This window comes from Schistocerca gregaria, chromosome 3 (genome assembly GCF_023897955.1).
Source record: "Schistocerca gregaria isolate iqSchGreg1 chromosome 3, iqSchGreg1.2, whole genome shotgun sequence".
NCBI lineage: Eukaryota > Metazoa > Arthropoda > Insecta > Orthoptera > Acrididae > Schistocerca > Schistocerca gregaria.
In genome coordinates, this window is record NC_064922.1 from 228,621,572 (window position 1) to 228,647,530 (window position 25,959).

Sequence of the window (25,959 nt, forward strand, 5' to 3'; positions counted from 1 at the left end):
TAAACTCTTTGATCGCTGGGCTGTATACTAACGTCCTAGTCTAAATTTCAGGCTTAGCTGTACCTCATGGACTGAGGGCATATGACACTTGTTTATTTCTGTTGGGTTCATAAAGATTGATAGTCCCTCAAGAGGAGTAGGCTATGTCAAATTAGTGTCTTGTTATAGTGGTGAACTGTGTTCCATCATTTTGTACTAATTGTATTTCATGGTGTTATTAAATTTATTATTCTGGTTTTCAGTTAAGTCCAGAACTGTTTTCCGATTTTGCCAAGGAGCGTAATCTTCATGTATCTTTATTAGAAAGGCTGTATGATCATTATCCTGCAAGTTTTCCGTGCAAAATCCTTCTGTGTGAAAATTACCGTGCTCATGAGGCTATTATACAGGTAATACATGTATATCACATCTGAGAAAAAATGTGTTATTTTGTTTTTAAGGTTTTTTGCGTTATTTGAATGCTGTAGTTTCATTTTTGTGTAGAGAAAGCTGATGATAACAGTAGTTTGTGTAATCTCTTACTATGCACATTAAAATTTTGTAGGTATTAATGTGGGGATTGTGATGAGTGTTAATATCTTACAATGACAGTAAAAAAGTTTTGTTTTGTGTTTCAGTTCACATCAGAGTTGTTTTATGAGCAAAAATTGGTCAGCAGTGGAAAGCAACCAAGACATGAAAAGTTTTATCCACTTACTTTTTTTACAACTCGAGGAGAAGATATTCAAGATCAGAATTCAACCGCTTTCTATAACAACTCTGAGGTAAACAGCATGCATAGATCTCTGTTACAGCTGGAAAAGCTCAAGAACTGTGAAATAACAGATGTATGATTAGTAAAATGAAATCATAAATTTTGCAGGTGTATGAAGTTGTTGAACGTGTTTGTGAACTGCGCAAAAAGTGGCCTCCTGCTTGGGGAAAAATGGACGATCAGAGTATTGGAATAATGACACCTTATGCTGATCAAGTTTTTAGAATTCGGTCGGAACTACGAAAAAGGAGAATGGGTGGTATTTCAGTGGAACGTGTTCTCAATGTCCAAGGTATGATTAAAATAAAATATGTAATAATGTTGTTGATGACTAGGTTTATAGGATTTATTATTTGTTGTCTTTAGTTCGGTGCTCCCTAGGCTTTAATTGGAAGAATTGGAAGTGCACTATCTGCACTGTATTTTTTACCAGCCTTTTAGAAAAGATAATGCAGAGGCACATTTCGCAGCCTTGGTGAATGTTGACAGTTGTTTCATAGTATATTTGTGTACTCTAGTTCCATTTTACACTAATTCTACTAATTCTTCAAGTGTTCATTACCAATCTAGGGAGATTGCAAAACAATAGTAGCTCTGAATGAAGAATTTACAAAATTGTCAAATCTTAAGTAGTCAGTGATGCATGGCCTTTTCTACCATTTTAGAGCCAATAACTCTTATAACAAGCGTTTGTCCTTGACACCTATTGTGAGTGTTGCACACTTTATTAATTGATGAGTCTCTGCTTTATTCACGGAAGAAGTACGTGGATAAGTTTAGTTCTAATAACAACTGAAATATCATTCGCGATCAATTGAAAGTAACAGAAATAAAATTTATGGCATGATACAAAGTCCAAGGGAAGCCTTATCTTGCATGGCTGTAGAGCAGCATCCACGGAGCTGCAGTGTGCTGAATACTGTGAAGCAGTGTGGGGAAGGTATGCTGTAGAGAAGTGCGTCCAGGGTGGTCTCGATGAGTTCCGATTGATGAGCTATGAGTGTAGCCAGCTCTTGGCCTGGAACTGAGTGAGCTGTTGAATGCTATCACAAGAGTTTTCAGTTCTTCTTAAGTATCCAACAGCCAGAAATATGTCCATGACCGTGTGTCATGGGGATGGTTCTTGTTTCCTTGGCATCAGTACCATCAGTTTCCTGGTGAACGCGCTGCTCAAAAGTGTGGTTGGTGCTCCTGATGGAGCTTGTAACAAATGATATATCGACAGGCTGTTTGTACATCTAATGTATCCACAATGTGTGATGTCTTTGTGTGATGTCCTTGTGTTATTAGTAAATAGTTTCTGGAGGAGAGTTGCCTGCGGGTGAAGGGTAAGCAACCTGCAGGGCAAAGATGTTATGTTGGAAACACAGTCGGCCTACAGCTATTATACTAAACCCTTACCCTTCAAGGAAGAGGTGGCGAAGGGGTCTCGATGAAAACCACAGATCATGAATCCTTTTTTCTGTGATGGGTCACAGCGAAGCTGGAAAGGAAGAGTGGTGCTCTTGGACATCCACGGAGCATTGCTTCTTCCAGGTGATGGGATTGTTCAAGAGTGTGGGGTACTTGGGGTTGCAGTGACCCAGTTGTACGAACCTGGGACCAGAGATTTGTGAAACAGTTTCTACCAAGGGAATGGACAAATTGGGCAGTGCTGCAAATAGAAAACGTATGAGAGTTAGTGGCATCACTGAGTACAGACATGTGTGATCAGGTCAGGGGCCTCAGAGGCAGTCCTAATGACCAGGTGGTGCCAAGGCGTGAGTTGTGAAAGTGCCAAAAGCAAAAGAGGTGGTGGTGGCAGTAGTGCAGGGTGCTGGAGACACTGGGAGACTGGGCTTGACCAGTGTGGACTCAGTAAGAGCAATGGTGCCAGTGACAGACACAGTGTCAATGGGAGCTGGTGGCAATGGAAAACTGGGCTGGACCAATGTGAGTGCCAGGAGTACAGTGGAGCTGACAGGCTCGGTGTTGTCAGGTGCTGACAAAACCTATGGGTAGTGGTTGCTAGTGGAGAGAAAGTAGGGTTAGTGTGAGTGTAGCAAGGTTGTGGAAGACATGGGAGAAAAATGATAGTGTGTGTGAGGAGTGCAATAATGTGTAGTCGTGTGTCGGTATGTGTTGGTTGTGCTGTAGGAATACATCTGTATGTTTTGGGAGTGCATTGGTGCACTGTAGCGGCAGCTTGGTACGTGTTGGTAGTGTGTTGGTGCACGGTACGAGCACATCAGTACTTGTTGGGATCGCGACGGTGCATGTTAGGAGTGCAGCAATGTAGGTTATAACCCGGAGGGCAGAGAGTTGCCTCAAAAATGAATGGAAAAGGCAAAATGAGAAAGACCAGAGAGGTAGTAAGGTCAGTGCTGAAAGTGAAGTGCACTAGTGCACGGCAAAAAACTGGCTGGAGAGAGGCCACGGGTCAGCAGGAAGGACATAGATGCAACAAACAGCAGCACAGAAAAAACGTGAGCCAAAGGGAGACCCAGTGTTTCAGGGATGCGATTGCCACAGTGTGCATATGAGTGTGGAAAGAAACTGGCCGAATGGTGACCGGGGACAGTGTATGGCTATTGCTGTGGGATATGCAGGAGGATGAAAACAATCTACACCACAGAGAAGCATATACATTGCGAGAAGCAAAGTAGAGGCAAGTAGCGCAGTGCAGTCCTTGGAGGAGGAGTAGGAGTAGGACTAGGAGTAAGAGTAGGAGGATGTTGACCATGGCTGTGTTGACCATAAGAGGTGGTGCATGTTGATGGGCAGTGTCGGGCTCAACCTTGAGAGGAGAGCATAGTGTTTGGCTGTAGTGGAGCTGGGAACAACAGTGGGGCTCCAGACTGCACACTTGGCAGCAGTAAATATGTAGTGCCACCCTGGAAAGGGAAGCCGGTCGTGGCTGCACCAAGACAAAGGTGCGGGAAATGAGCAGCGTTGGGTGCAGTCGGGAATGTCAGCAGCTGGATGGCATTTGAGTTGTGGCAGTGTATGCAGTGATCCGGTCTTGACTTCATCAATGTGAACAAGGTGTTGGTCACAGCCGGAGGGAATGCATGTGGGGGATCTCGGTGCTGATAGATGTGCACCACTCTCATGAGGGCGGCTGGCAGTGACTGCACCCTTCAGGACTAGGTGCAGCTGTTGGCTGCAGTTGATTGTATTGGCAGCTCCAGACATACAGATGTATTATCTAGTTTAACAGTATTAATAAAAATTGGGTTTTCTTGCCTCTAACAGTGTTCAGTTATTCATATGCAAGTTTATTCTTTCAATATGTCCATTTCTCATACACTGATACACGTGCAAAAACAAAATCTCAGATTTACAACCCCACAGGGGGCTCACTACTCGTGTGTATGTGTTGGCTACCATGGGGCCTCAGGCTTTACAGCACTATGTTCTATTTCTGTGCTGCAAACCTATACTTTGGCCATCTCATACATCCTTTGACTCTGTTGGATGGTCCTTGGACTGTGTTCACGATTTTGGTCTTCATATCCAATTTCATTCCCAGTGCTATAGTCACCTTCTGTTAACTATTATATGGCCCTCATTATTGGGTTTGACCTGCCACCTTTTCCAAATTTTACAGAAGTGCATGGCTGTGCGCAGAAGGTCACCCACAATGGTGTATGCCCCACCTCTGTGCCCTTCTACCATGGCAGCCTTCCTTTTTGTTGTCATAGTACACCCAAAACTCAGCGTGTTAGCCATCCCATTGTGTGTGTGTGTGGGGGGGGGGGGGATATGTCATCAGTTACCTGTCAGGTTGTAGCCTCCTGACCACACAGGAATCACACTGATAGTGCTTGTGCTATACTTTCCCCATGTATGCCTGTCATGACAGAGGCACCATTACTCCCATCAGTGGATTAGTGGCTAGGTAGCCATTGCTGCGGCTGGGTGACGCCCAAGGGGAGAGCCCCTGTTTGGAGTGGGTGGCGTCATGATGGATAGTTCACACATTAAGTGACAAACTTTCTCCTGCTGGTGGTCACATGGCCCTAGAAGTCTCTTCAGATGGAAAGGCCTCATATGACAACAAAATAAGATCCCAACATGTTCCCTTCCCTGGCCACAACGTGTAAGGAACGTAGGACTAAATGACAAGGAGAAAAATACTCTCCCCAATACCAAGTCTGTACCAGGACTGATGGGGACACCTTTCTGACCACAAATCCTTTATTGTTTATCAAACGCATCGAAGACAAATATGGGGAAGTTGCAGCCATATCTAAGATGAAGAACGGTTCCCTCCTGATTAAAGCATCATCTCCTGCTCAGTCACATGTGCTGCTCTCTTGTGAAAAGTTGGTTGACATACCCCTGACTGTCCTTCCTCACAGGTGTCTCAGTACATTGCTGGGTGTTATCTTTCATGATGATCTTTTTCAGTCTGATGAAGTGCAGGCCAAATTAGAGCGACAAGGTGTGCACTTCATCTGTTGTGTCCATAGGGAACCTAGGGGAAACAGTTGCTACTGGCTTTCAAGGTTGATATGTTACCTGAGAAGGTCAAGATGATCTACTGATTTGACGTGAAACCCCCAATGTTCCTCCTCCTGTAAGACATTGCAGGTGTATGAAGTTTGGGCCTGTCTTCCTGTTGCACTGCTACCCCTGACTGCAAGGATTGTAGTTGTCTGCTGCATGCAAACATTCCTTGTACCTGTCCCCCCATCTGTGTAAATTGTGGCGAGCCCCATTCTCCGTGCTCATCAGATTGTTCTAATTTTAAGTATGAGAAGAAAGTTGGCGAATAGAAGACACTCGACAAGCTTACATATCAAGAAGACATAAAAAAGTATGAGGGTCTGAATCCCATACAAATTCTGACACAATTGTACGTTACAGCCATGTCATCATCACCTTTTCTGTCCAGTGGGTAAGGAGAGTAGCACTGGTCCATAGCCTGAAGGCTGCTAATGGAGTCACTACAGAACAAACATGACTAAGGGCTAGTTTAATGGCCATCAATTCAGCAGTGAAGACACCGCAACTTTTTTTGTAGAGTATGGAGTTCACTGTACCGTGCATGTGTGTGTATGCACAGCTCGTTCGTCTGTCGATTGTAGAGCCATCGGTGAATACCACTTCTGAACCAGGATACATCTCAAGAGTGGCCAAGAAAAAGTAGAGAAAAACTGTGGGGTCAAAGGAATCTTTTTGACTAATAGGTACTTTGAGACAAATCAGAGGTAGGGGAACAAGCCGTGTGGGCAGATGCGCTGTCTCCCTGACCAGAGGCAACAGTGGAGGAAGTTGTCATTCCGAACAGAGACACTACAGGTGTACAACAATTGTAAACCCAGTTTTGGGTCGCTGTTGTGGGAGTAGAACTCACTTCTGGGGAAAAGGACACAGTAGCTGGGATGGTTAGCGAAGCTACTAATGCATATAGTATAATTCAGCATTCAGAAGCTGTCATTAGCACCTGATAGGTAATGGAGGGACTCCAGCCTTGACCAGCAGGCTGTTCAAAGGACTAGTTCGGAAGGCCCCTGTTGCAAGTCACACCCCACAAACATGAATGGGGTCCAGTATGCACAATGCTGAGGGTGATGCAGAACTTTATGCAAGCCTCCCATAATAAAAACTGGATCGTATAAGAGCCGGGAATCTAAGGCCAGTCCCAAAAAGCAGTTTATCTCAACTATAAGAAGTAACTCATTGTCTAGGTAAAGCTCTGGGTGTGGGTGGACAGTTAGGATGGTGACAGAAGTGCATGAGACTAGTCTCGGCAACTGAAAACTAAAAGCCATTGGTGAGAGTCCATGACTGTGCCTTTCGTACAGCATCCTGTATGTGATACTCAGCAACACCCATGCTACAGGAGCAATAATAAAAGCAAAAATAGTTCGTAAACAAGAAGGGCGATACCAAAGAGCACACAGCTGCTGTTAGACCATTGATAGCCACCAGAAGAGGGGGCACTCAGTACGGAGCCTTGCAGGACCCCATTCTCTTGGATAAGGGGGTTAGTAAGGGAAGCACCCACTTGAACCCACAACATACGATGCGATGAAAAGTTCTTGACAAAAATCAGGAGTGGTTTCCAGAGACCCCACTAATGTGATATGTAAGGATGTGGTGATCCCATGTCGTGTCAAGCCTTCTGTAGGTGAGGTGCTGACAATGTGCAATGGTCATCAGGATGCTGGACTCCAGTTGAACCAAATTATCAGCAGTGGAGTGGCCTTTGCAAAAAACTCCTGAGATGCAGCCAAAAGGCCACGACACTCAAGGAGCCAACACAGTCACTTGTTCACCATGTGTTCGAGGGGATTCTTAGCTGGTTTCCGTACCGGAACTATCACACTTTCTCGCCACTGAGATGGGAACTCAACCTTGTTCCAGATAAGATTCAAGAGGGAAGAATGTGATGCTAACAGTACGCTGAGAGATGCTTCAGCATTTGGTCATGTATGTGGTCTGGTCCTGGGGCCATGTCAGGGTAATGGGATAAAGCACTGGAGAGTTCCCATTCACTGAATGCAGCATTATGTGGCTCCAGGTGGTGGGTAGTAAAAGGTGAGTGCATTCGCTCCACCCACTGTTTTATGAGCCGAAAAGTAGGGAGTGGGGTGGGAGTAGAGCTCAGGCATAGATCCATGAGCATAATGCTCAGCAAAATGTTCGGCAACAGTGTCTGGATCAGTACAACTGGCACAATCTATGGAGATACTTGGTATTCCAAGAGGGGATTGGAAGCCAGATAGGTGTCTGATACATATGATGGAGAGGTACTTGATCCACTGGTGGAAACTTACCATTCCCAGGATTTTTGCTTTTGTCATTTTACGAATTGCCTGCCTACAATTTCCAACAGCCTCATCGATTTCTGGGATCCACCAGCGTCCTGTCTTTCAAGGAGGGAGGTTAGATGCCAAAAGAATAGCTGCTGTTGTATGCTGAACAGCTGTGTCAATACTGCCTTGTGATGGGGAGCTAAGGACGACAGCAGAGGTGAACCCATCCCAGTCAGCATTACAGAGAACCCATATGGGCTGGCATCCAGGCACCAATGACATGGGAGGGACAGGAAGATCAGGAAGTGGTCACTACCACACAGGTCATCATGAACTGTCCAGTGGATAGATGCTAGAAGACCAGGCCTGCAAAAGGAAATATGAATAGCTGAATAAGTTCTGTGTGCCACACTGATGTGTGTGGGGGCACCAGAGTTCAAGAGGCAAAGATCAAGCTGTGCTGATAAATTGCACCCCACAAAGTCACCCAAGACTAGGAAATATGGGGGGGGGGGGGGGGGGCTGCAAAAGTAATGCAGAAAGTAAATCCTGGGACATGGCATTATTGGGAGGAAGATAAACATTACACATGACAAAATCCTGGTGTACCCTTACCCAAACAGTCACAACCTCCGAAGGTGTATCAAGAGGTACAATGCCACAATATACGGAGTCCATAACATATGTACAAGCTCCATCCAATACACTTTCATAGTCGGTACAGTTCTTAAAATAACACTGGTAGCCACGAAGGGCAGGGTATCCAAGTTGCTGGAAACCATGTTTCATGGATGGTAATACAGAATGCTGACGGCCAGCAGCCTGTGGTTCCTTCAGCCACCGGCTGGCACCTGGCCATGGACTAGCAGAAACTGTGGAAGGGAGAGTTCCAAGGGACCTTTTCCTAGGTAGAGGAGCAATAGGAAGATAAGGCGTCTCTGGCTGGAGGATGGAGACCAGTGTCCCCGGCAGTTGGAGATCCAGTGGTCCTGAGCTGGGTAGGGTAGAAGCTCCAGAAGGGGCCCCATCACTTGGGGTGCTGGTGTTAGCAGTTGGCTCTGACGCACTGTAAGAGGCACAACTGAGGAAAGCACTGTCGACAGCTATGCATGATCTGTTTCTGACGGCCAGTTGTTTTCTTTTAAAACCCCTGTCATGTTGGAATTGTTGGTAATGAAGGATCTGACTGGGTTGCAAAGCTAGCCACCTAGATGCCGATACTGGAAATGGGGATCCCAGTACTGGACCTTTGGTCGTCTGTACCACATTGGAAGTCTAAAACTCAGAATGGTGCGCCCTGATCTTCCCAAACTAACTGTGGACAATTAAGGAGACCATGACCCTGTGTCAGTCTTTCTTGCATGCTACCCACAGGAAATCCACTGTCATCTGTTGACTCCACATTGGCCACAGGTGGCTGATCCATCACCACATTCTCTGACATGAGGATCCCTTCAGTGCCAAAGCATAACTCGCCTGACACTGCTTCACTTACTCATAGACTGCCCTAATCTTACTGCTTTGAGGTAGAATCTTAATCTTCGAGACACACAGCCTCTGGTGCTCGCAGACAACTCCAAAGCCGTTGACCTGGTGTTACATTTTGCCTGCAAAAGTGGTTTCTATTCATCTCTGTAAGGTAAGGCTTCTTGACCTCATTGACTGCCTGAGTGGTTGGTCAGGTCCACCCCTCTCCTGCACACTGTCTTCACCCTCATCCCCCCCCCCCCCCCCCCCCCCCCTCATCCTCCCCATTTCGCCTGCTCGCCAGGGGTCCCTCAATGGCCCTTGCTCAGTGGCACGGCCTGGCCTCTGCTCTTCCTATCTTTTTATTCTCTTTGTCCTTTTTCATTTCTCTGTTTTAGTGCCTTGCCTTGACTGATCTTTTGATAACTTGTCTGTGTTGTCTTTTTTCTGGGCTTTTATCTCGTGTGTGTGTGTGTGTGTGTGTGTGTGTGTGTGTGTGTGTGTGTGTGTGTGTGTGCGCGTGTCTGTGTATATATATGTTTTAATTACACTTATGTTTTCCAGTATTTGCCTTTCACCTCCTTCCTTTGACAATCAGTCTTGATTTTGCGACTTAATGTATGAAGGGACACATTACCTTAGAATTTAGACCCTTTCACTCCAAACCAAGCAATCAGCCAACAATCAGATTTGCATGTCACTGCACCTTTGCATGACACTCACAAATGTTTAGATTAGGTGGTGTGGGGCACACTTCATAACATGCGTGGGGAAGCTGGTTATGAATAGGGGAGGGATGTTAGCTGCCAGTTGAAGCCATTGGTGGCTCCCGTGTAATAACAGGGTAAATTAAATTTGATGAAAGTGTCACATAAATTTGAACTCTGAAGTGGATGAACAGTTTGTTGCCTACTCATATCCTCTGAGTGAGTTACAAGCAATACATTTATTCTGAATCTCTTCTTATAATGAACACACAGACTTAAACTTCCTCTTAGCCTGAAACTATGTATGGCACTGGAAGTTGAATTCAAACCTTACATTTTGTGGACAGCTCTTTCTCCAAGCTGCACAAGCACACGTAACAGGTCAGCTGTTAGCTTCAGCCTTCCTTACTTTTTTTATATTTTTAAAATTGTACAGAAGATATGATTAGAAATGGGCTCAGGCAGCCTAAGGGAGTATGTTTGTTCATTGTTTGCATAAAAAAATATTGTTAGTACTGATGTTGACAAGAGATAGATAAGTTTTTATTTGTGTTACTTTGAGGAGTGTTAGAAGGTGAGGGAGAAATGGAATGAACACTGTCCCAGTTTCATTTCTTCTAGATCTTTGTATGTTGGAGAAAAGTTACTGGTGGGCAAGTGTGAGCACCCTTTCAAAAGCAGCAACATTTCCCAAAGCAATGTTAATATATATATATATATGTGTGTAGCGCTGTCGTGCCAATGGCTCAATGAAAAGTGGTCTCAATAGATTTCTGGGATTAGGAACAATTTCTCATTTTTTTTTAAAAACATTCCTTATGTCTGATGTGTGTGTTAAAGCTGCAGATAGTACTCCTAAGCTATACTAAACTTATGTTATTTATTTAAATATTTATTTGCAGGCAAACAATTTAGAGCCATTTTCCTGAGTACAGTGCGGACACGCCGTACTTGTTTGTCAGGAACAAAAGGTTCAACGAGTGAAATGGACTATGGATTTTTATCCAATTCAAAGCTACTTAACACTGCGATAACACGGGCTCAGAGCCTCGTAGCAGTTGTTGGAGATCCTGTTGCTCTTTGCTCCATTGGAAGATGCAGGTTAGTTTCCTTAGACGGACAAATGTAGCACCTGGCACACCTTAAAATGAAATGGGGGTCCAACATGACTTTCACTGTTCATTAGACATATAAATGACATGGTAGATTTGTATCTCTCTGAAACTGTTACAAATAATGTGATTTGTATCTCTCTGAAGCTGTTACAAATAATGCAGTTTAGCAAGTGGTTATGAAATGCATGGAGATTTGGAAATGGTTCACACTTAACTTCATGAAAAGTCTGGAAGCTGGCCCTAAAGATAAATAAATATAATGTAATGCATTTAAATAGATGAAAGTATTGTTTGACTATATGATCCCCAATGAGTCACCAGAATCTATTACAACTAAAGGAGTCTCTGAGTGTCTGTTCAGAGTGATGTGTGTCGTGATGACCTTGTAAATCTAGCTGTGGGGAAAGGGGAATGCCATACTGAGGTTTATTGACCAATATTATTAAAAAGGTAGGTTGCTACTCACATGTAAAGATAACATGTTGAGTTGCAAACACACACGATGAAAAGACTGGTACATATAAGTTTCATCTAAAGCCTTCTTCAGAAAAGAAAAATGCACACAGATTCACACAAGCAAGCATACCTCACACACGAATGACCCCTATGTCCAGCAACTACAACCACAAAAGTGCACACAAACAAGTGCGCGCGGCCACACACACACACACACACACACACACACACACACACACACACACACACACGAGACCGCTATCTCCAACCGCTAAGGCCATTCTGGCTGAAGCAGGTATGCTTGCTTGTGTTAATGTATGTGCGTTTTTATTTTCTGAAGAAGGCTTTGGCCAGAAGCTTATACATAATAGTCTTTTCATCATGCATGTCTGCAGTTCACCATACCAACCTGGACTTTCCATGGTTTGAGGTGTATTGAAGGTGTTTTTAAGACCATAATTCCCTTGCAGTGGAGATTTGGCTTACGAAGCTCTCATTTGAGAAATTATTTAAATTGACCGCCAGTTTGAGACCCTTATGAAGTTGTATTAATGAAAGAGGTAGAGAGGATTCAGAGAAGAGCTACATAGTTCATAACTGTGTTGTTTTGTCAACATGAGTGTATCACAGAATTCCATTTGGGGACAATGAAGAGTGTCATTACGTCTCAACAGACTTACTTTCAAGATTCTTAGAGACCACGTACCAATATGAGACAATAAATGTTCTGCATTCTCCAAACTAAGAGATCTCTTCAAAAGATTCCAGAACTTTGTCCACAAAAATTTTCTACGCTTACCTATTGCTTATTGTGCATAGTCTCCTTTGAAATGCTCCACTCCGCAAATGATACATCATTCCAAATGCCGCTTCCACTTCTGGAAGCCGTCTTGGTATGGCTCTTGCTGGATCACGCAAATTGTGAATTTTCTTTTATCTCGTATGTAATTGCAAATCTTAGTCCTTTCATTGGGGTTTTCGGCTTCGGAAATAAAAAAAAAACCACAGGGGCCAGGTCTGGAGAGTATGGAGGATGAGGCAGCACAATGATTTCATTTTTTATGCAGTAGTCATGTACCAACAGGGATGAATGTGTAAGTGTATTATCATGAAGAGCGATGATTTGTCTCACCACATTTCAGCCAGTTTCCTTCTCACATTTTCTCGCAGGCATCGCAACACATTCCGATAGTAACGTCAATCAACAGATTGTCCCTGTGGCACAAATTCCTGATGAACTAATCCTTCAGTCAAAGAAAACTAGCAACATGCCTTTGACATTTGACCTGAGCTGACAAGTTGTTTTCACTCTTGGAGAACCTTCCCCAACCCATTGTGAAGATTGAACCTTGGTCTCAACATCATAACCATAGACCCATGTCTCATCACCAGTTATGATACTCTTTTAAGGAACATCACGTTCTTATTTGTGTGATAAAAAAGCTCTGTACAGATTATGAGGTGAAGGTCTTCCTGGTCTTGACTCATGAGCCATGGGACAAACTTGGTGGCAATGCAATGCATTCCAAGATGCTGTGTCAAGATTTCATGACATGATCCAACTGAAATGTTACATTCTTCTGCAATTTCATGGACAGTCAGTCTTCGATTGGCACACGAAATTTTGTTGATGTTACTGACGTGAGCATTGTTGGTAGGCATCGAAGGGTGTTCTGAAAGAGGATCATCTTTAGTTTCCACCAGGCCATTTTTAAACATGTGAACCACTCATAACACCAAGTATGGCTTAAGCACTGTCACCATAGGCTTCCTGCACCATTTGGTACGTATCTGTAAAGATTTTCCTGAGTTTCACACAATATTTAATGGAGATGTGTTGCTCTTCTAACTCTACCGTCTCGAAATTTGCGAATTGTGTGATACAACAGTCTACTGAATATAGCACTGAATAGTAACTAACAGGCTACAACAATGAGACTTTCTGCAGTTACACATTAAACACAGGTGTGTACAGGGATGCCAACTGCATTTCGCTCCAACACACCATTGGCGTGAAATTATGACTGTTCCAGAATATTTTGAACAGATTGTACATCTGAAGGTGACATGCTATACTGAGAGATGCCTACAATCCCCCTTACCGACAATCGCGCATGAAAGGAAGGCATCAAAATCGGAAATGATTCTGATTCACCATGTTGCTGCTCCTTGCAAAGTGCGAATATAGGGGTCAATAACAGAGTGTAAGTTTTGTAGACAGCTATTATGTTCTTCTTACTACTTTGAATTCTGACATGACAAAATGAAAAATCAACTGCACAATAAGCTCTGCACAAACTGATTTGATTTAGCCAGAGACAAAATAAAAGTAGTCTTAGCCCCAGTTGCCCACATCAAAACAGAGTTTATTGTTGGTATCTCTCCCTGACATTGTAGTAAAGGCAGACAGTAAAGTAGTAGGAGACCCTTTACTAGGTCTTTGTTAGTCTCAGTTTATCCAGAAATGAATGACACAAATATATTGTGTTCTGGCTTCGAGTGCTTAGAGTTGAAGGATAAAATTTTTTGTGGTTTCTTCCCCCTGAGTGACATGGTGTGCACTTAGGAAGTTGTTTCTGTGTCCCCATCACGTGCAGGTGTTTCCTGAAATCCACATGACGTGTCATTAGACCTACCAGGCATTCAGTCCCTGTTCCAGCCCAGAATTGCACAACTTTTAAAACATGATGGCGAAAACATGATTTCACAATCATTAGCTTTCCATGTTTTTGTTTTTGGATTTTAATCCAATATTCTACTTGTTGCCTCCTGGTCTACCTACATAGTTTGGGTTTTATTATTGCCTTAGTGATGGTTAAGACAATTTCTAACCCCAAAAATGGAGTTACCTCCCCTGACCTGTCCAGTCCATCAGCTTGTTCTACCAATAATTACAGAGTTACAACCTGTTGCTGCTTTCTCCTAGCCTCCCAAGGGCTTCATGAATACCTTAGCCAGCTTTCCCAGAAAAATTGCACTCTTTGGTCAAGAGTGCCCAGCTCCAGGACCTTCGCCTCTTTATGACCCTTCAATAAACCAGACTATCACATGAATGGTATCTTGATTCTTTCTTCCACAGCTCTTACTTTATATGGTTACAGAGAAATATTTTTGTAAGCAGCTGGACATTATTGCGTTGCTATTCCTATGTTACCACATATGTTGTACTAGAGTGAGATTCCGGAAATCGTAAAGATTTCCAGTTTTGAGCCTGTAAGCTCCTGTTGCAGCCTCTATTGTAAAGCTTGCCTCACACAGAGTAAGATTCACCAAATGCTTACTTGCCAGCTCACATGACAGCTCCCATGCAGGCTCTGTCACCTGCTACCCAATTGCTCTGCAGGGAGCTGTGCATGTTTCCTGTGATAGCTCCTGTACTATTTTCCTTGTGAGGCCTTGTAAGGTTTCCTGAATGCTATGTGCTCTGGCCTGTCAGAACTCATTTTTGGTGTCTGATGTAACAGCCTGTTGAACAGGAACACTCAGTCACAGCCATTTAACCCTCAAGACCAAACAGAATGTCATGTACCCGCTGGTCAATCTGTGATCTCTCTTAAATGATTGTAAAGAAACTATTTGTTAAAAAAACGATTCTCACACATGTAATAGTCTCATTTGTCAGCTTTACCATTCCGTTAATGGCCATTGTTATTCTAATATTTCAGGATTAAGTAAACTACTGCAAAAATTTTGGAAGGTTTGTATTAAAAAATAGAGGTTGCTACGTTAACTGTGATTAGTATATGTTAGGCCACATGTTGCTGTGTATGAAATATAGCTAACATATTGAATTATTCTTCTAACTTGGAATGATATTGCTAACCATCATTGATCTCAAGAAAATGGATTGTATGTAAAGTGCTTTGTCATGAAATCACATGCTAGTGAAAAATCCAGATTGAAATATTCACAAAATTCCTTGTATTTCATAAACGACTGTAGACATTGGAACAATATTTTGGCAAATGATAGTACCGGATGATCAATTCGGATTGTCTCTCTCTTTGCTCTTGGCCTGTTGCCATCTGTTGTTGCCATCTGAAGTTAGGCTTGGTACTGAAACTAGATGTTAATAAATAAATTCTTTGCTCAATGAAATTTTGATTTCTAACAATGGAAACCACAGGTAGGAATATCAACAATGTATGAAAAGTTAATTTGCTACTTACCATAAAAAAGACATGTTAGTTTGCAGGTGGGCACAGACACTTACATGAAGCTTTTGGCCACAGTCTTCACCAGCAAAAGAGAAACACACACTTTTTATACACACAAGCAAGCACATATGATGGCAAACTATGACAGCTTGGGTCAAAATGCAATTGTCACATAGGAAGCAAGCAGCAATCTGGTGGGGGCAGAGAAGGGGAAGGGAAAATAATGTACGGGTGAGGGGAGAGAGACGAAAGCTGTCTGGCAGAGTGTGCAGGGACTAGAATGCCAGCAGGTGAATTATCAGGAGGTTGTAGGAAAGTTATGGCTTCAACCTGCAGTAACATACTGTCCCCACACCCTCCACCCAACAGTTCCCACTCCCCTCTGTTCTCTCATCTCCTCCCCATTCTCGTCTCCAGTCCTCTTTGTTTGCTGCCCTCTGCCAATGCGCCAGCCCATTTTTCCCCATTCATGTCTTCTATCACTCCTGTTTTTGCCTGCCTTCCTGTCCCTCACAACCTTCCCACGCTTCACCTGTTGGCATTGTAGTCCTTGCACACTCTGCTAGACAGCATTCATCTCTCCCTCCCCCCATACACTACCATCCCTTCCCCTTACCCGCCCCGTACAGGTTGCTGCTTGCATCCTACCTGATAGTTGCATTCCGACCCAAGCTGTCAGAGTTTGCGGTCATGTGTGGATACGGTGAGCTTGCTTGTGTGTATAAATGGTGTGTGTTTCTTTTGTTGATGACGGCTGTGGTCAAAAGCCTTATGTAAGAGTCTTTTAACTGTGCCTGCCTGCAACTTTGTGTGTCTTCTTTACAGTTAGTAGCAGTCTACCTTTCCCTACATTGAAAATTTTGGTTTTTCATTGTTTAATTTAACTTTTTGACTTTGCAGTTCACTGCGAATCAAATTTCGTGCTATGTATCCCAAAAACATTTTGTATACTTTATTCTACATCTATCTACATCTACATCCATACTCCTCAAGCCACCTGACTGTGTGTGGCGGAGGGTACCCTGAGTACCTCTATCGGTTCTCCCTTCTATTCCAGTCTCGTATTGTACATGGAAAGAAGGATTTTCGGTATGCTTCTGTGTGGGCTCTAATCTCTCTGATTTTATTCTCATGGTCTCTTCGCGAGATATACGTAGGAGGGAGCAATATACTGCTTGACTCTTCGGTGAAGGTATGTTCTCGAAACTTTAACAAAATGCCGTACCGGGCTACTGAGCGTCTCTCCTGCAGAGTCTTCCACTGGAGTTTATCTATCATCTCCGTAACGCTTTTGCGATTACTAAATGATCCTGTAACGAAGCGCACTGCTCTCTGTTGGATCAACCCTATCTGGTGCAGATCCCACACTGCTGAGCAGTATTCAAGCAGTGGGCGAACAAGCGTACTGTAACCTACTTCCTTTGTTGTCTGATTGCATTTCCTTAGGATTCTTCCAATGAACCTCAGTCTGGCATCTGCTTTACCGACGATCAACTTTATATGATCATTCCATTTTAAATCACTCCTAATGAGTACTCCCAGATAATTTATGGAATTAACTACTTCCAGTTGCTGACCTGCTATTTTGTAGCTAAATGATAAGGGACCTATCTTTCTATGTATTCGCATCACATTACACTTGTCTACATTGAGATTCAATTGCCATTCCGTGCACCATGCGTCAATTCGCTGCAGATCCTCCTGCATTTCAGTACAATTTTCCATTGTTGCAACCTCTCGATACACCACAGCATCATCTGCAAAAAGCCTCAGTGAACTTCCGATGTCATCCACCAGGTCATTTATGTATATTGTGAATAGCAACGGTCCTATGACACTCCCCTGCGGCACACCTGAAATCTCTCCATTGAGAATGACATGCTGCGTTCTGTTATCTAGGAACTCCTCAATCCAATCACACAATTGATCTGATAGTCCATATGCTCTTACTTTGTTCATTAAATGACTGTGGGGAACTGTGTCAAACGCCTTGCGGAAGTCAAGAAACACGGCATCTCCCTGTGACCCTGTGTCTAAGGCCCTCTGAGTCTCGTGGATGAATAGTGCGAGCTGGGTTTCACATGACCGTCTTTTTCGAAACCCATGCTGATTCCTACAGGGTAGATTTCTAGTCTCCAGAAAAGACATTATACTCGAACATAATACGTGTTCCAAAATTCTACAACTTATCGACGTTAGAGATATATGTCTATAGTTCTGCACATCTGTTCGACGTCCCTTCTTGAAAACTGGGATGACCTGTGCCCTTTTCCAATCCTTTGGAACGCTTTGCTCTTCTAGACCCCTACAGTACACCGCTGCAAGAAGGGGGGGCAAGTTCCTTCGCGTACTCTGTGTAAAATCGAACTGGTATCCCATCAGGACCAGCGGCCTTTCCTCTTTTGAGTGATTTTAATTGTTTCTCTATCCCTCTGTCGTCTATTTCGATATCTACCATTTTGTCAACTGTGCGACAATCTAGAGAAGGAAGCACAGTGCAGTCTTCCTCTGTGAAACAGCTTTGGAAGAAGACATTTAGTATTTCGGCCTTTAGCCTGTCATTCTCTGTTTCAGTACCATTTTGGTCACAGAGTGTCTGGACATTTTGTTTTGATCCACCTACCGCTTTGACATAGGACCAAAATTTCTTAGGATTTTCTGCCAAGTCAGTACATAGAACTTTACTTTCGAATTCATTGAAAGCCTCTCGTATAGCTCTCCTCACACTACATTTCGCTTCGCGTAATTTTTGTTTGTCTGCAAGGCTTTGGCAATGTTTATGTTTGCTGTGAAGTTCCCTTTGCTTCTGCAGCAGTTTTCTAACTCGGTTGTTGTACCACGGTGGCTCTTTCCCATCTCTTATGATCTTGCTTGGCACATACTCATCTAACGCATATTGTACGATGGTTTTGAACTTTGTCCACTGATCCTCAACACTATCTGTACTTGAGACAAAACTTTTGTGTTGAGCCGTCAGATACTCTGTAATCTGCTTTTTGTCACTTTTGCTAAACAGAAAAATCTTCCTACCTTTTTTAGTATTTCTATTTACGGCTGAAATCATCAATGCAGTAACTGCTTTATGATAGCTGATTCCCTGTTCTGCATTAACTGATTCAAATAGTTCGGGTCTGTTTGTCACCAGAAGGTCTAATATGTTATCGCCACGAGTCTGTTCTCTGTTTAACTGCTCAAGGTAGTTTTCAGATAAAGCACTTAAAAATATTTCACTGGATTCTTTGTCCCTGCCACCTGTTATGAACGTTTGAGTCTCCCAGTCTATATCCGGCAAATTAAAATCTCCACCCAGAACTATAACATGGTGGGGAAATCTACTCGGAATATTTTCCAAATTATTCTTCAGGTGCTGAGCCACAACAGCTGCTGAGCCCGTGGGCCTATAGACACATCCAATTACCATGTCTGAGCCTGCTTTAACTGTGACCTTCACCCAAATCATTTATTGTGATGTTTCCCAATGTAGGGAGGCTTTAGCGTGTCCAGTCTAGTAGTTTTTTCTGACAAACTGCTGTTGAAAAGTTTGGAGAAACTGCAGATTTGAGATCGATGTGGCTTGTATATAAGCAGCCATTAACAGCACGTCAAAATTGTTTCATTGGTGAGTTACACTGGTAATGGTGAAAATATTGTTTTGAGCTAAAAAGAAAATTTCAACATTTTGCTTACAGTGCTGTAAGGAACTCTATTCATGAGACTTTCTCGTATGTAGCAGACATTACTGTAGTGCCAATTAGAACACAATAGGTTGTCATTACACTTGTTGTATCTTGAAATGATCATATGGCATTGATGGCCGGGAGTCCCCACCTGGGAAGGTTCGGCCACCAAGTTGCAACTTGCGTGTCAGTGATTATGAAATTGTGTCGGAGGCAACACAGTGTTCAGACTCTGAGTAGAGAAAGTCCCCCCACCCGACTGTGTATCAAATCCAGCCCCGCTGCATGGAAGTTACACATGCTGACCACTCAGCTAAGGAGGTGCACTTTTATGTCATAATATGTGTCCATTATTTGTTTAAGTGCCCATACGAAATTTATTCTGTAGTGTTTAATCAATGTACTTCCATTGTTTTAGATAGTATTTCATTTCAGAATTGAAAAACAGAATCCATCTCATAACAATTTGTGACAACAGATAGGAAGTAATGACCATTTACTCTATCAACATGTTTCATTATTGTCTAGCAAACTGGTACTCGTGCAGCTTTGTGGTTACTAGGTCACTGTTGTGGCAACCAGTGTTGAAGATACTTTTTGCATTTCCATCTCTTTGTACTGAATGGTGTACACAAATCATGAAGAAAAGTTCACTTTGAGACCCTATCACTTGTACTCAGCATCCATTCATTTCTTCTTGCATTCACTGTCATGTTGTCAGACCAACTGGTTTATAATTGCACCTACTTCAGTTCATTGCCTCTCAATACTTTGGAAATTGGCATGCTTGAACACATGTTTGCTATTGTCATAAATCTGACAAGCGTCTCACACATTTGTTAACATGTCCAGCAAGTGGTTATAATATGTGAATATGTGCAGTTGATTCACAGTGTGTAACAATGGTAAGTAATGAATACGCATGTATGCATGCACAAGCACACACAGGAGCCACAAAAACATTCAGGTCTGTGAAGCATCTGCAACATACACTCACTCATTTGAAGTTCACACTCGTCTTTCTACATGCACATAGTTCCCAGAACAAATCAAGAGCTTAGAATTTGAGAGATTGACTGCAGTTCTTCAAAAGATTTTGCATTAAGGCAGCATATAGGTTTCAATTTTACTTGTGCATTAGCATCCTCATTTGGAATGGGTGTACATTGTAGTGGATTTTTTTCGGGTGGTGGGAGGGGGAGGGGGGCCGTTATTAAATGTCTGTGCCAGTAGGATTTTATGGGACTGGATATCTTGACTTTGGTTATGGTTGAGGATTAAAAGGAAGATAATATAAACACTATAAACACTCTGCTACCATCCAGGGAACACCCACATTAGAGCTCTAATGCAATCAATGATTGTGTTTGCTCATATTGTAAATCAGAATAGAATGGGCTCTGTTCATCCCAATGATTTTAAACTGCTGGCTTTTTTGTCTGTACTGCAGTATGAGAGATTTATTAGCATAGATCATCAAGGTTGGTACAAATAACTTGTGACACATTTCTCAACTACACATTTTGAAATAATTATCACAGAAAATAATTAGAAACCATCTCAAATTTATTTGTCTTATATTTACCTCTTTATATGACAGTGACAATGAGTTAATAAATTGGATATAACTTTCTCAGTCATTACCCTTGCATAGTCACAATGTAAACTTGCCGTGTTTATAGTACATTGTAATAAGCAAATTATTAAGATTTCCTTTCTGTCTTCTTTTAGGAAAGTATGGGAGCGTTTTATAGAAATATGTAACCAAAATAAGAGCCTCTTTGGTATAACATGGGCACATTTGCGGAGTCAGCTGGACACAGTTGAATTGAAGAAGACATATACATTAAATCCACTTGCACCGGAGTTTGTGCCACGGCAGTATCAGGCTGAGTCATATATAAGGCTTCCAACACTATTGGGGCCATTTAATTCGCCTCCGCAGCCTTTTGTTCGAATTCCTGCCCAGCCTCCCCCAATCACAGCTATTCCACCCCCACCATATGTACCGTACCATGTACATCCTGCAGCTGTATACTATTATAATCAGCAGGCACAACCGCCAGCTCCTCCACCCGGTATTTCGGCTGCTCCAGGATTTTTCCCTTTGAGGCCACCTCCTTCAGTGTTTCCCGTGGCACAAAGCACTGGCACTCTTCCGCCTCCTCTAAACCCTTGGGCATTAAGCATTCCATTAATGTCTCCATCTGCGCCAACATTGCTACCTAGGAAAAGACAAGTTCGACCTGGTCCTCAGTCAGCACCAGACGAATGTGGACCTGGTTGCGTAATTCCTGCTGCCAATTTCTTGCGTCCATCATTAGGAGATCCTGCAGCTGCAGCAAATTTGTCTGCACCAACTACCACAACAATTCCAGGAATAGATCTGTTAGGAGGACGATCCGTAGCAGATAAGCCTGAGCAAATACAGTTTCTGCAAAATGTTCACTTTCCTGAACGACAATTGGCACAGGTAAAGTATAAAAGAAATATGCTTACTTTAAAGTATTCTAGCATGCTTATGTGATTTAGGATGGTAGTTATATTGACATATAGTCACTACCATATTTTAAATATTTTGCTTTAATCGCCCACAGGGTGATTATACCAACCTCCTCCCTCCTGGTGTAAGCCTTACAGACATGCTTCAGTCACAGGAAAGGCAATTACAGTGGTATCATCAGTTGCTTGACTCCTTTGCACCTGAAGTAGCCAACAGGTAATATATTTTAAATCTTACATTTGCTGTTTTATTTTTTATTTTCCATTTAGTTTTTGTGGTGTGTTGCTGGAGTCAGCTACAATTGAAAGTTGGGCTTGGATGTGTTCCATGCAATGTCCATTGTTAACAGAGAAAGTAATTTTTGTTTTCATTGTAAACAAAAACTCCCCTACATTATTTAAATAAGCTAGAATAGTGTATTGCATTAACTTCAGGTTGTTATAGCATATGGGCAAATAAGAGTATTTGTGACACTAAGATAGGTGGCACCTGATGACACTCTGGAGAGGCACCATGTATACTACATTTCAGAAAACTGTTTCCTTAACTCTATCCCTTTTTGGTGGTGGGGGAGGGGGTGGCATTTACATATTAGTGTTAACTTACTAGGTGCAAGAGGAAAGAGTTTATTAGGGGCAAATGAATGGATGTATAGATGGCAGGAGTGTATCAGAAGTCTGTATTATAAAGAAGAATTTTACTGTATTGTGACAGAAATAAAGGGGAGAGTGGGTGTTTGAAATTAAATGACTCACTAGCGTAGTTGAAGCATCATAGTCCGTTCAAACAATTCAACAGGAAGTATGTGGTATAGAAACTACCAGCTGTTTCACGTATGATGCTTGGGGAAGCCTGCAACTCACATAGCAGATTTATCAGCCATTCCCCCTTCTGTCTACCACAGGATGGCCACACATGCCTCCCATGAGAGTTTCACATATGATCCTGTGCTGAGTTTGGGGCTCCCACTACCTGTGTGTCGCTGTGCTCGATCCTTGACAGTAACACTGTGCACTTGACTCCTGTACTCTGCAATTGATGCACAGGTGTTTTATTTGAGTTTTTTGTCAAGTTTCCATTCGTTATTTAACACGCGAAGGATCAATGAGTTTTTTTTTGTGTAGATTTATACAAAACAGAATATTTTGTGGAATGTTGACTTGCAATCATACAAAAATTTCCTGTGTTCTGTGCGTTCCCAGTGAGTCAGTGGTACATACATCAGAGAAGAAATTTCAAGAGACTGGACTGTGTTAGACAAAAAAAGGCTGCAGAAAACAGTGTATTAACTGAAAATGAATTTGACGAGGCAGAGGAGTCTTGGAAAGAAGTCTGAGAAAATCAGTGCGTTGTTTAGCACTTATGACTGGTGTATTGGTAGCACCTGCTCTCAGAGCTGTGCACAAAACTTCAACTGAAACTACACAAAATAACAGTAGTGCCTTGACTTATTGAGATTCTTTTGCATTATTGCAACTGGCTGTTACAATTTGTACACGATTAAAAGGTTGATCCGGAAATGCTCTTTTTATGAAGAATGGCTGCATTTGTCATGGTACGTAAATTCGTGGACTCATTGGTTATATCAACAGCTTTTGCATGATGTGAAAGCAGGATTGTGATGTGCAGTTAGTACAAGACATATTATTGGACAAATCTTTTGCCATGATTAGGAGTGTGTCTGGTGTGTGAATGATATATTGTGTCCTTTTTTTTTTTTTAGAGAAGTAACACCCAACGAAAAAACCTAGGATTATTTCATGCAGGCCAGTGCAATACAACCCACTGACATTCCTCCAGTGACAGTAGCAAGAAGTGTTTTTAATGACAGGATATTGGCCTCCTTGTTCTCCATTTCTAAATCCCTGTGATTTTTCGCTTTGGGGAATGTTAAAAGATACAGTATATGCAAACAGTCACCATACACCCAAAGACTTAGACAGCTGAAATTCATCATATGTTTGGTAATGTGTTGAGATGATGTCAGTCTACTTTTGCCATAGAGAGACATCATTTTCAGCACCTGCTGCAAATAAAGATAAGCTTGATTTAGTCAGACTACATCATTATTTATGCTGAAGTCAGGGGAAGAGCCTACAGCTGTCGTGGGCCAGATGCAGGGGGCAACAGCCAGTAAATGTGGCGTGTGAGCTGCAGGCTTCCCAAGGCATTGTACATGAAGCATGTTGTAGACTGTTTCATCAGATTTCCAGAATACAATAAACAGGAGGCACGCCATCCGATTCCCAGATAAGTGTAGTCTTTTCTTTATGGAAAAGGCATTAGTGTGGATACATGTGAGAACCGTCACTTGATCATTTTGCCATCTCATGCCTGTAAATTCATGATAATAATAAATAATAATAATAATAATAATAATAATAAACCCCGTGGAGGCCCAGGAAAAGAATAGGCCTCCAGTATGTTCTGCCAGTTGTAAAAGGCTACGAAAAGAACAAACCACTAATAGGGCTAACCCCCTTTTTAGTGTGATTAGTTGGTTCAGGACACAACTAAAGAAGCCTCGGACAAGCACCGTCATGGTCAGGGACGACGCTTGAACCCTATGCCCGCCCACAATGGTAACAACACTGCTAGCCAACTGGAAAATGATTTAAATCCAAATAGAGGTGTTTTGCAGGATATGCTTCCTGCAACCACCCTAGAAGGAAAACAAAGACAGAGGATGAGATGGTCAGATGAAGTTAATCGACGCCTCATGTTCTGTTATTACCAAGCAACAAACCTAGGAACCAACACAACTGGATACAGATCACAAGTATACACAACATTTATTACCAGATACCCAGAATTAAAATTTTTAACAGAACAACAACTAGCTGATCAGATCCGTGTAATAATCAAAAATAACAGGATACTCCAGTCAGAATTAGAAAACGTCAAACAACAAATACAGGAACAAAATAATGTGCAATCAGAAGAAGAAGAAAATACGGTAATGGACTCAAACATCCCAGAGCAAACAATCAAAGAACAACACACATCAATTAAACAGTTAGAGGAAAACGAAATCTTAAGACTGCCACCAGAACAAGTACAAATAGAAATCGAAGTGACACACATGTTAGATATAGAAGAGAAAATTTCAGCTGACATACATAGAATACAAAGACACAAATACAGACATTAGACCATTCTTGCATAGACTGTCAAATAACCCACAAGTCGAAACAATAATAAAAACTATCAACACAATCATACACAACAAAATAAATGAAAACACAACTGTGGAATAGTTACAACTACTGGTTTATATAGGATCACTCACTACACTAAATATACACACTAGGCAGAGATCAGAACCAACCAACACACAGAAGAAACCCACAAAACCAGCATGGCAACACAGGCTACAGATCAGAATAGAAAAACTGAGAAAAGACATTGGACAGCTAACACAATTTATAAGACATCAAATGTCAGAAAAAAAAAATGAAAAAGCTTAGGTAAAATCTCACAACAAGAAGCGATAGAGCAATTAGATGAAAAGAAGCAGAAATTACAAGCATTGGCCAAACGACTTAGAAGATTCAAAAAAAGTGAAAATAGAAGGAAACAAAACCAAACATTCAACACAAACCAAAAGAAATGTTACCAGACAATAGATAACACACACATTAAAATAGACAATCCACCAGACATAACAGACATGGAACACTTCTGGAACAATATATGGTCAGTCCCGATACAACATAACAGGCATGCACACTCGATACGAGCAGAAACAGACACATAAAAGATGATACCACAAATGCCTGAAGTGATAATTTTGCAACATGAAGTCACCAAAGCAAGGAACACTTCTGGAGCAATATATGGTCAGTCCCGGTACAACATAACAGGCATGCACACTCGATACGAGCAGAAACAGACACATAAAAGATGATACCACAAATGCCTGAAGTGATAATTTTGCAACATGAAGTCACCAAAGCAATTAATTCTACTCACAATTGGAAAGCCCCTGGAAAAGATAAAATAGCAAATTTCTGGCTAAAGTAGTTCACCTCAACACATTCACATCTAACTAAATTATTTAAGAGTTACATTGTAGACCCATACACATTCCCCGATACACTTACATATGGAATAACTTATATGAAACCTAAAGATCAAGCAGACACAGCAAAACCAGCTAAATACTGCCCCATAACATGCCTACCAACCATATACAAAATATTAACTTCAGTCATTACACAGAAATTAATGACACATACAACACAGAACAAAATTATAAATGAAGAACAAAAAGGCTGTTGCAAAGGAGCACGAGGATGTAAAGAGCAACTGATAATGGATGCAGAGGTGACATATCAAGCTAAAACTAAACAAAGGTCTCTACACTACACATACATT

The 25,959-nt window shown here is 42.1% G+C and overlaps 1 protein-coding gene across 2 annotated transcripts in view; it reads left to right on the forward strand.

The window, feature by feature from the left end:
- Positions 1-25,959, forward strand: part of LOC126353845 (probable helicase with zinc finger domain) — a 159,893-nt gene that overhangs the window by 112,131 nt on the left and 21,803 nt on the right. For both annotated transcript variants that reach the window (XM_050002991.1, XM_050002992.1), the window contains 6 exons: positions 243-389; positions 618-764; positions 863-1,046; positions 10,577-10,775; positions 20,811-21,552; positions 21,677-21,798. In XM_050002991.1, the coding sequence (XP_049858948.1) occupies positions 243-389; positions 618-764; positions 863-1,046; positions 10,577-10,775; positions 20,811-21,552; positions 21,677-21,798 (1,541 nt within the window). The remainder of the gene's footprint in view (positions 1-242; positions 390-617; positions 765-862; positions 1,047-10,576; positions 10,776-20,810; positions 21,553-21,676; positions 21,799-25,959) is intronic.